General features: G+C 42.6%; 1 protein-coding gene across 3 annotated transcripts in view; it reads right to left on the reverse strand.

Moving 5' to 3' along the window:
* ncor1 (nuclear receptor corepressor 1) overlaps nucleotides 1-12274 on the reverse strand; it is a 59894-nt gene that overhangs the window by 19326 nt on the left and 28294 nt on the right. For all 3 annotated transcript variants that reach the window (XM_042430605.1, XM_042430604.1, XM_042430606.1), the window contains exons 15-20: nucleotides 10347-10477; nucleotides 9262-9557; nucleotides 6347-6412; nucleotides 2595-2731; nucleotides 2408-2504; nucleotides 11-458 (exon numbers count right to left, since the gene is read on the reverse strand). In XM_042430605.1, coding sequence (XP_042286539.1) covers nucleotides 11-458; nucleotides 2408-2504; nucleotides 2595-2731; nucleotides 6347-6412; nucleotides 9262-9557; nucleotides 10347-10477 — 1175 coding nt within the window. The remainder of the gene's footprint in view (nucleotides 1-10; nucleotides 459-2407; nucleotides 2505-2594; nucleotides 2732-6346; nucleotides 6413-9261; nucleotides 9558-10346; nucleotides 10478-12274) is intronic.

Consider the following 12274-nt stretch of genomic DNA (forward strand, 5'->3'; position numbering starts at 1 on the left):
AAAAACACACCTCTGTCTTTCAGGCTCTGCTTCCACATCCTCATCAGCACTGCAGGTGGCGCTGGAGTCATTATCTGAGTGGAGCTCCCTGTGCCTCTCGCCATGATCTCCCTTTTCTCCTTTCTCCTTGATCTCAGGCTCCATCTTGACCTGAACCTCTCCGGTCTTCATGTCCACATCCTGAGGTTCGGTTTTGGGATGCAGTGAGCCTGCATAGGAAGCCATCCTGGCCCTTTCCTCCTGAGATCCAGTCTCACTCTCAGGGCTTTTCTCTTCCTTGACACAGAGTTCTCCATATGAGGGCTCCAGGGCCTTTCCATTGCTGGCCTGACCTTTGTCCTGGTCTGAGAACTGAGCATCTCCTGCAGCGCTGTCTGCCCTCTTGGAGTCACCAGACTTTGAGGAGTCAGCCTGAGAGGGGGAGGGGGCGCTCTCTGTATCAGAGCTGTTGTCACCACCTAAGGAAGCAAAAGAAGACGAATTATAACGTTACATACAATGCATCAAACACTGAGGAATTTATAGGCAGTCTTTAACAAGACTTTCAGGCCAAATTTAACTCCATTTAAATAAAAGACACCTTATATAGAATCATTTTAAATATCTACATACTGACTTCTGTAAAAAAAACATTTGAACATGTTTATGAATCAATAAATGACCCCAGAGAAACATGGCCACAATCACAAAGGCTCCATGTAATAATCCAAAAAAGATGCAAACACTGTGTTAACATCAGCTACAGTTGGTATACAGACCTGACCAGCAACAAACTTTGAGACAAACTCATACTTGCTCATCTCCAAAATACACGTGAGAGAAGCAGAAATTTGACATGAGGACTGTTAACTGATAAAGTTGCTGAGAATTTATGCCTAAAACATTTCTTTCCTAAAAATCCCTCCAGAATTTATCCATTGTCACGTTTTCATTTGGCACAAACGTATTGGTGAGTTCCTACTGTATCTAATCTATGACCATTTTTTGTTTATTCAATTATCTTGCTTTATACCATTAAGGTCTGCTTATGTTGAGACCAAGGCCTCCAAGATAGAGCAAAACAGCTTTTCAAGATAAAAACTAATCATTTGTTTCTTTTACACTTGATTTTAGATATCTCTGATGTCACACACATACAGTTCAGTGTCCGACAAGACACTGAACAAACTGCAACTTATAAGTAATAAGGAAACATTTACTCGGATAAAAACTGTGTATTTAAAAAATCTCTATGCCTCTGTTGGTTTGCATATTGTCTAGCGCTGCAGTGGTTGCCATGGTGATGGTAGTCCAGATGCTATGTCTATGCAAAAACAATTTGCAGATGCATTAAATGTATCAAACTAAAATCAGAGACGTGGCATTACTAAACATCCGAACGACAAACATCACAATGCTTGTGAGCACATGTTAATAGAGCTGTGCTAATGCCTCCTCTGGTTTTATGTGGTCTACTGTAGAATGTGTATTATGTGTGATCCACAAGCTGCAGGTCACCAAGGCCTCTAAAGAGCAGTTTGGGTTTCCATGAGACAGAGAGAAAGTCAAATAAACATGACAGAAAGCCTTGTGACCTCCTGCTGTCACCATTGCTATCATGTGAAGTGGAGGCTGTTTAAATGATATAGAGCTCTGCTAAGCGTGACAACTGTGAAACAAACATTAAATCGAATTGTTGTTAAAAAAAAAAACTTATGAACCGATTTTATAAACCAGTACTATTCAGCGCTAATCATACAACATCCACAATAATCTGTCTCTGTAGGTAATACTGTATCTTTTTCACAGTTGGATTCCTTCACCGTGTAATGCCAGCAAAGATAAGGGCTTCTGGAGAGGAGGGAGGTGGATAGACAGGCAGGCTTGCTGGATCAAACAAGTGGACCAGCACTTTGTGTTCAAAGAGCAGGCTTTCTTGAGTCTTCAAAGCCAAGAACTGTTATGCAACAGGCGCCCATGTAGTCAGAATTAGTTCATATCTTTTATCTCTTCCTCTCCCCCCCCCCCGTCGCTCTTTTTCATTTGATCCTTTTTTTTTTTTCCTCTCGTTAAAAACTACGGCCAGACGAGAGCAAGCACGTTGCCATCAAGTCAAATAAAATCCTATATGACAATTCAGAGGGCATTTTAGTCTTCCCTGCTTTCCACTGTACTTATCACTGAATACTTGCTCTCTTTGTCCTCTTTACTTAACACTTAGTAATGAAGCTCCACAAGCTATAGGCAAGGACAAAAAGATGGATACAAACACCAGCTTGCTGTATATCCTTCATCCAGTTTGCTCTAGGACTCGCACCTCCGATAAACAGGATGAAAAGTCCAAAACAAATGAGTTTGGGCGTGTGTGTGTGTGTGTCTGTGTGTGTTCAACGATGTTCACATGCTACCTATCATCCATCTCACTGACCTTCACTGTCATCTGCGTTGTCCTCATCATCATCATCAGGTGATGGTGTGGCTAGACCTTCACCTTGAGACCTATCAGCACGAGCCCGCCGTGTGTCCTGGGAACCAGAGAGACACAGTGAATTATAGTTACAACAGTCTGTCGATGACAGACCGTAACAGAGAGCAGATGACAGCGACTAGCTTACCTGCTTATGCTGCTGGAGCAGGTTGTCCAGGTTGTGGCGTCTCTTGTAATTGAAATAGAAGTTCTTGCACTGAGCCTCACTTTTGGTGCCCACCATTTTGGCGATGGCTGTCCAGTTTCGGCCGTGCTCAACTAGCCCTGGTGCAGGACAAAGAGAGGCAATTCACTATTTAAGATTTACGCTTAATAGGATACAAATTAATTAGGCTGAAATCACTTGTCATGTCTGATAATATAAGCTAAGTCTATACTGAACTACTCAGACTAATTAAAATGATTTCATCCACTGTATTTAAACAGGATTAAACAGAAGTGAAGGTATCTAAAAGGAACAGCCGAGTGGTATAGCCAAGCCCTAAAAACCTAGTTTGACACAGACATACTTTGACATTTTATCCTTTTATTTCCAATTATTGCTTCATGCTGCGTCAGTGCCATAACTATGATTCAAGAAGACGATCTCTATGAATTCTTAATGGTCTCTATTAAGAATCAGAAGCTGCTGTAGTTGTTGTTATTAATATTATTGAGGGCAAACTTTTGGTATTACTGCAAATTTACACTATACTCCCGGGGTTCCTGTGGTTTGCTGATGGTCTTCCCCATCCTGATCAACTCTAAGCCGAGCACACAATCAGCTTTGATCGTCTCAAAACACTTTGAAACAACTCTGCCGAGCAGCAGTGAACCGGAAGACTGCCATTTACCTTTGACATTAGGGCGTCTTTTCTCTAAATCCTGTAACCCCCGTGACCTCCCCTCCCTCTCAGCCCGACTGAGATGAGGGATACTGGCAGCTTGACAAATCACCACAGAGCTAAACACAAAGCACCATTACTGCTGCAGTTAAATAAGGGAATGAGGGCATTAGGACTGTCCAGACTCATGTCTCATTTGGAGTTATCTAAACCTGCAGACAATTAAATAATGTCAGGCAGGATGGTCTTGTGTATCTTGTGACATATAGTAGACACCTAAAGACAGCATATACTAACAGCTCCTAGCCATACACACAAGTTAAGCTGCTTACACTCTCAGATCTCCATGTAGCCTCATTCTGTTTCGACCACTATGGCAACTTCATTTAGCATCCTAACTGTAAATGCTCATGCACATCTTCAGTTTCTTATAGGCAGGTGCGTAGGAGGAAATATCCGTAGGCAAGAGAGGAGAGAATTCCTGCACATTGTCCTTTTACTTGCAATAAACTTAATAAAAAATAAGTTAAAAAACTGAACAAAACATTGAATCGTTAATAAAGTTTATTGCCAGTGAAAGGACAGCGTGTAGGAATTCTCTCTTCTCCAACTTCATCGAGCAGCCATGAAAGTACACAAAAACGTTCTTGCATGTCACGATCACTGTCAGCAGGAACCTCCAAATAACCTTCACGGTGTTCCCAAATGTTTCATAGCACTGCACGCAACACATTCAACAGGCAATAGTTCTTGTTGTGGTGCCCCTACCTTCACCTTCATATCTAAAAGCTTTTCTAAAGATTTAATTGTCTAAATCTTTACGCTTGGTTACTCAACCGTCCTGACACTGTTGTCACATGACGAATGACGTGATACTCGTGATGCAACAGTAAATAGAGTGACACAGAAACTGAGAAATTATCGAGCTAAATGATCACATGTTTAACTTCTTCGATCCTGCCAGCTCTGACAAGAGTTAGAGCTGGCAGTATTAGTATTACAGTATTACCATGGCAACAATCTACCAATTCATATTGCGCACACATCCTTGACAAAAGTCCTTGACAGAGTTAAGTCGATTTTATCTTAAGTCTTAAGTCTTGATTTGGTATATATATATATATATATATATAGTAGTATTGTAAGGAATACCTCTCAATGTGATTCAATGTAACAGCTCTGCACTACAAAGCTGCATTTGTGAAGCTTGTGGAGTGGAATAATATCTATGATCATGTATTAGATCACGTCCTGGTGCTGTTACAGTAGATGCTTTATGTTGTAAGGTGTTCTAAATTTTTTTTTGTCAAAATAATGTATTTGCAGCAAGTGTCTTTGTCTGGAGCCATAATATCTCAAACTTCACTGTTTGCATGCAAACAAATCAAGATAATGTAAAAGAAAAGTATGAGCAACCCTAAAAATATCACTATTAGGCTGTAATATATAAGCTGGATATGCAAGATCTTGTTTGCTCAGGAAAGCTTGATGTTGATCTATTATATTTCTGACTTGCTTTAGAGTATGACTGAATCAATGAAAAATAACAACAAATGTGTAAAGTATAGTTCTAGCTGGTTCATAACAGTTCAATTAGATTGCAGGTGTGAAATTGCACCAACGACAACAGAGAACGGTTCTTTTCAATTTCCCCTCATAGAGCTTTGTTCCTTCCCCCTGAGGGGAAACTTGATAGATTGATTGAAACTACGAGGGCTGGGATGTGAAAGCCTTATATTAAAACAGAGACTTATACAGATCAACAGTTTACAACTGTGACTTGTAGAAGGGAACGGTGTTCACTGTGCTCGCATGACCAGCCATGCGTGACCGCATAGCATAAAAGTGATTTCTGAACCTGCTTTGTCATATAACTACAAGAGGTCGTGCAGGTCTCCTTGTGGTACACTAATCCACGGACATATCTGGCATAGAGGTCTGAATGCCTGAGGAGATCATAGCAGCAACGTTTTTTTGTTAAGGGAGCAAATCTCTACCCGAGAGAGTCTTAATTAATCCCCATTAATCCTTTCATTTACTCCCTCCAGTCTATGGGTCTTGGGGCACTCACGGAAGAGCCCATACCAACAAAGCCACAAAGCAAAAAGGGTAGAGGGGGCACGCTTGAATGGCATATGACCTGACTAATGACCGAAGCAGTACAGTCTAAGGTCCCGATCAGACAGATCGCTTTTTGCAGGTTGCAAAAGGTGAGACACACCGCACTGACTTTTTTGTCTTACAATTTAAAAAAAAAAAAAAAAGCAGCTTGCCGCGTCTTTTTTTTTTTTTTTTAATTGTTGCTAGGCAACCACCAAATCACCACCTGCCTCTCAATTCATCTGATTGGACAATGGGAAAAACGCAAATGACGTTGGGCACTTTGCTCTGCTCTGAGTTGAAGTTTTTTCAACTCGAGGCGTTCAGGGCGCTCCTGCAAAAAAACACGAGGCGCACAGAGCACAAAAACGCCAGGCGCTCAGCAACACAAAAGCAACGAGCAAAAAGCTTCACTCTCATTGAAAACAATTAGAAAAAGCTGGCACAGGCTGCTAAAAAGCGTTCTGTCTGATCAGGGCGTAAGAGCAGGCACAGTATGCAATAAATATTTCGAAGAATTTAAGAGACCATGGTCTGACAAAGTGTTCGAATGTGAATAATAGATAGTGATCTTTGGAGGAAGCTGCAACTGTCACGCTCTGTTGCTTCATGGATGGCCTTAATAGATCACTTCTGAGAAGCCAGCAGAGCAGTGCAGCTAAACGGAAAAAAAAAAAACTCCCTGAAACCTTTCATGGGTCTCTGACAACTTCCAGTAAAGCACCAGTACAAGTTTCTATTTGTGTGGATGCATGTGCACATTCATTCCTGTGTGCATGTAAGAAACAGGCAGGGCGAAGCAACATCAGATAATCAGAAGGGAAAGAGAAAGTCGAGGAGGCGTGGGGGGAGGGGGGGAGGGGGGCAAAGAAAGATCTTAAAAATTCACAGCAACGCAGAGATAGAAAGGAAGGACAGAGAGATAAAGTGAGAGAGAAATGAAATGAAACACTACCTTTTTTGGCGACCTCCATCTCCTCCTCGGTCCAGCGAGAAGTTTCTCCGGTTTCACCAACACCAGCTAAATCACAAAGAAAAGAGAAAGCCCCATCAGCACTGACAGAAAGAGAGAGAGAGAGAGAGAGAGAGGGAGAGGGAGAGGCAGACAGATATGGAGAGTGACAGTCCTCTCTCCAGCCGTCTCCTTCTCATGGCCACTAATCTAATAATCTGTTTACATTCAGGGGCTGCTGAGACCTGCTCCCTCACTTACACTCTCGCTCTAGCTCACTCTCCTCCTCTCACACTCTCACACTCTCATTCTCTCTCCCTCTCCCTCTCTCTCTCTCTCTCCCCTTCCCCACAGCCCAGAACAAGCCCTCCTCCTCTCTAATCCACAAGGGGAGGGCCTTGGTCAGCTGATGTAGCGCCAGACAGTGGAGGAGTTGAGAGCTGTGCCTCCCTCTTTGGGAAATGGCCTTGGATGGAGACAAACAGACAGATAGAACAGCCAGCCCAAAACCCTCCCACCCCTTCTACTGTGACACTGCGCATCTCACACACACACACACACACACACACACCAACTCACACACACACACACACACACACACACACACACACACACACACACACACACACATACACACTCCTCCTTCTTGCCTTGGCATGGCTACACAGTTCTACACCCCCCACAAAATTCACAGAAGTGCACAGTTATGTGGAGGGGGCCGAGTGAACTCTAGCCCACTCTCCTCCATGGCACCCACTGAGACAGTGTAAACATTTGGACTAATATAGCTGCAGATGTACCCTTGACATTAACAGGAGGCTTGCCCCCCCCACCCCCACCCCCACCCACCCACCTCGAAGATGAGGAGATCAATTCTCACTGTTTAGACGGCTCCTACCAAAGGTCCCCCGGCCACACAGTCTGTTACAGTTAGTTAAACAAATGTCGACTGGACTAGGCTTCCTTCTCCAGTTGCAAAACTCACATGTTCTCCCCGTGACAGTTTAGGCCCCTCTGGGGTGGTCATTAATCTCTGGGCTATGAAAACAGACGGGGCGTCTGCCTACAGCGCAGCATCTCACCTCATGACAGGAGCCCTCCTCCTACACACACAGACACACACCCCATCCCCCACGGCTTCAAGTAAGATCTAACCACCACCTTTTGCCCCCACTGAATCAGCAGCTTCCTCAACTTGCCTGGCACCGTTTCAACTGGGCAAGACTGACTGATAGCTACCCTTTAGCACCTAGCCAGCTTACTTCTAAGAAGCACCATAGCTGCAGGGGTTACAACAGGGCAAGCAAACAGACACACACAAAATCCACAGTGTAGTCGCTAAGAGAAATTACAGTTGACACAGTCCTACGTAAACCATGATACACCCAGAACATAGCCAGAAAGGTCAGGGGGTGTACAGGATGGAAGGACACACCGCAGGTTAATTAATCACATTGTAGGGCAGATCTTGCATAACTTAGACTGTTGAGAGGTAGAGCTCAACAGACAGCAGAGGGAGCAGGTGGCGGAGGAGCACAACACACTTACAAAACAGTGAATTAATGATACAGATTAGCGTCACAATGAGCTTAACACACAGGGATACTTGAAAACCTGAGCTGCCACCGTCAGAGTGACAGACTTCAAAGGGTGGAAGAGTACAAGTGCGTGACTGAGTACCATGACAACAGCTCTACCAGTGCAGTGCATTGCCATGGCGATGGACAGACTACACAGAGCTTCCTGAGTGAAACGCAGTGCAGGACAGAGTCTGTCTGACACTTAACAATGAGTGCCTGAACCTCCTGAACCAACTGTCCACTTTCAGGCTAAAAACAGCTCATAAACACATTTGCCAAGTCTGCTTATTATAAGCTACTTTGGGCTTGTTTTTCTGTTAAGTCGCTTACAAATATTGGTAGTTGCAGGTTGCGTTTTTTTGGGCTCGTTTCTGTTATATGCAACTTCTTAACTTTCATTTTCATTCATTCATTATTCATTCCTCTTTTTTTTGATAGCCCATTGGTTTTGTTCAACTCGTTCAACTAATTACAGAGTTCCTGAAACGGCTGTTAATGAAATGCAAAATAAATTCAAACACATATTGTGTATATAAATTAATCAAACGGCCTCTCTCACGATGTCGTAGGTAAGGTCGCCTGTTTTTGGACAGCCAAGTCACTCCTCTTCGGCTTGTTTCCATGGTTGCTTGTTTCTCTTGTGAGATCTGGCAACACTGCGTATGAACCTTCACATTTTAAAGAGGGACAAAACTAGCAGAGCATTATTCTGATGCGCCTCTTAACCTTGTTTCAGGTATGTGTTTGGTGTGTGCTATTTCGTTCTTTTCGCTCATAACTCAGCAAAAAGAAAAACAGCCTGAACACTGTCCCTTACACAAGGGATGCTAATTGTACGGGTTGCTGTTTGCTTTTTGGTAGGTTTCATGCTAGGGTTTGATGCTAAACTCAAAAATCAAAATCAATGCTAACTAAGAGACAACACTGAACTTTAAATGATTGCAATGTGTAATCTTTCCATATATAAAAATGTATATGAGCTGAGTTTAGACTCACACTTTGTGTCAAAGACTCAAGGCTGTTTGGGTGACTGCACCACAATGTGGCTTGCAAATAAACTCAAGACGCTGACCCAACCGTCTAGAAAATGTGTGATGTTTGGTGCCTAGCCAAAACATATAATAACATTACTGCTAATACAACTTGAATAAGCTTTGGATACTTTCATGCTGCTGAATCACAAATCTGATGCTCTGTTATGCATTCTTTCCTGCAGATAGTTTGTCATGAAATTTTTTTTTTTTTTGGGTGAACTCTCTAACAATTAATTCTGGGTCAGTAAGTTGTTCCTATGTTGTGAAAATATATTTTTAAACACCCTCCGGAGAGCATCCCCACCTTTATTAGCATCCATGGAAGCTACTGGAGTCTGGGGTTTTGCAGGCTCCTTCATGGCCTTCTGTGCGGGGTCGGCTTTAGGGAGCTGCGGAGGATCTGGCAAGGCAGGCTCAGGGGCATGGGGAGGTGCTTCCTCAGCCGCCACAGACGCAGCCTCATTGGCCATGGAGCGTGTGGTGATCCTTCCCTTACGGCGGCCCTGGCTGTTGGCAGTCTTCCTGCCACGCGGCGTGTTTTGCTCCTTTCCGTCCTCGTCCTCCCCACCGTCACACTTGTCTTTGTCCTTGCCAATGTCCCTGTGGTTTTTGAGGGAAAAACGCAGCTTTTCAGACTGTTAGGATAGAAAATATCTATCCCCTTTTGATTCAGCAATAACAGGCCCTTTTTGTAATGTGCTCTCTTCCTCCACGAATGAACACACAAGAGAAGTATTTCAAAGTTTGTCTACAATCAAGTTGAAATGTTAACAAGTTGTTCTGTCTGTTAGCCAAAAGCCAAAACAGACGCTACTGTCCCCGTTCCAAGTCTTCTCTGGACCATGAACATGCCATCACTCTACAAAGGACATGGTGACATGAAATTTTCTTATCACCACTTCCGATGTTCATTTATTACTTTATGAGGCAATACAATACCAAAACAGAACTTGCATTAGGTTTATCATTAACTCAATACTTTGAATCGTCTATTCCAAAACACTACTTGAATCTTACAACATGAGGTCAAGGTCACTTTCTGGGCTTGCACCATTAAATCTGAATGTGACGCCAGCTTTTTTCAATTCCTCTATTTCAATGTCAGCAGGTTAGATCCAGGAAGTAAAAGCTACAGTCATGTCATTTGTTTATAGGTTGGAGGAATATTGTTGATACACACAACTGTAACTCTACAGGCTTGTTTGAACATAACAGGAGAAATGTTTCCAATTTAGCTTTCAAATACTAGCATGAAGACACATAAGACACCCTGTCTCTGAAATAATCACTGTGTACGGACCAAAGACTGGCACAGAGAAGGAGGTAGCGTTACCTGCAGGGCCAAACGGAGTAAAGAGACACCAGGACAAACAACTATTCATAACTCACCTAGAATCCTCCTTTTCATCTTTCTCTTCCTCGTCCTTCTTTTCCTCGTCCTCTTTTTTCTCAGACTTCTCAGATTTTTCCTCTTCGTTTTTGTCGTCTGACTTGTCTTCTTGTGAGGGACGTGTTATTTGCTGGAGGCAAAACACAAAGGGGAAATATTTAGTTGTTGCTCCTTGAAACATTAAGAAAAGGTCAATGTGTAGATAAGTGAAAGTGACAGATAAACGTTCAAATTCAGCAGGCGCTCTGTAGTAAATCATTATGTGTCTGAAATCTACTGGCGACTTTCATATTTTAACCAGTGTTTGGCTGGTGGCTGGTGCTAATTTCCCACACTGTCATCAATGCTTTCATTCAGATGTAAAAAGCCATGCTGTAATGCATTTAAAATGGTAATCCAGCTGATCTCCATTTAGTGATCAAACAACCACCACAAGCATTTTATTTTTCTTTTTTTTCCTAAAAGGGCTACATCTTAATATATTCACCAGTCTGATAATGTTTTACTATGACACAGAATACATCACATACTTATTGCAAGCTTGTATATCTGCCACATTCTACATATGAAAGGAGAGTATCTGAGCTTTGGTTGCTTCAACCTTTACTACACTACACTTCTCCTGAAATTTGTCCATACTTCCTGATCCAGTCTCCCCGCATGCTAACAAGCAGTAGCATCTCCTAATGGTATAGCAGTGTTTGCATTGGCCCTGTGAGCCCAGAGGACCATTTAAAAATTGTACAACAGAAAATAGGCCTGAACAGTCTGCTTAAATATTCAGTTTGATAAGAACAAAACAGATTAGATGAATTGCAGAAACGTATAATGCCATCTGGTTATTAGACTTCCTGTTTTCAAACTGCACTATTTCCTCAGAACCAGTGCAAAATCAAATATTATGATTAGATAGAAGAGGAAGAGCCCAGTCATACACCCTGTGCAGACAGGTTTAAGGCTATGCCACATTTTGATCATTTTCATAAACACATAGACACAAACAAATCATATTGCAGACTGCTCTCTTATCTTTCTGCTATAATTACAAAATTAATTTGGAGTGTGGCCAGTTCTTATTTGTCTCACTAACAGAGGAAGGGGCTTGACCATGACCCTCATACAACAAAGTAGAAAAGAGGATAATCTCACTATTCTAAAATTTAAAGTGTAGAGGCCGAGTTCAGATCGATATTACTGCCTTCACAAGTTAAGAGTGAAATCATCATTCAAATGAGAAATTTCAAAAACAGGTCCGACAGAGTGATTGAGGACAGAGCAACATTCTTTATCATCACTGCTTGCGTGGTACACCACAGAATGCTTCCTCCTGCCTGTTCCATGAAAGCGCTGTGCTGGAACAAGTCTGGCTATGCCAAGCCAAACATCCCATGCTGGTACCAGATGGGGCCAAGGAATGTGCTTCACTCAATAGTAAAGGCAAAAGATATGGACTGAGGCAAAGAGAGGAAAGACAGGGGTATAACCTGAAAAAAAAGAGGGTTGTGGCCGCTTGTCTATTTTACAACAACGTGCTCTGCACATGAGCGGTCTGGTTGCCATATCGCACAATAAACGGTGGTACAGACATGCTTGACAACTCTAGAAAAACAGGCAGTAAGCAACTGTCACAGCAGCCTTTGCTGCTCTCGGACAGAAGCTGTTTTTAAGTTTCTGTCTCCTGACTTGCAGAATTAGAGGCTGCTCTAGCCAGCTCTAACCAGAGACTGCCAATAATCAGAGGGATTTTTCTTTCTAGGAGATGGGCTACATAACTAGCAAAATCAAATCTACGGTATTTGAAGGAAAACTGCTTTCTCAAGTTTTCCAGGTATACTTTCTATTAGGTTCACAGTCCTCCCTTTGTGACTCTTGAATCAATTGCAGACAAAACTGGAAAATCTGATTCATGGTTGATGTTGTTGCTGTT

Source organism: Thunnus maccoyii, chromosome 13, assembly GCF_910596095.1.
Source record: "Thunnus maccoyii chromosome 13, fThuMac1.1, whole genome shotgun sequence".
NCBI classification, from domain to species: Eukaryota; Metazoa; Chordata; class Actinopteri; order Scombriformes; family Scombridae; genus Thunnus; species Thunnus maccoyii.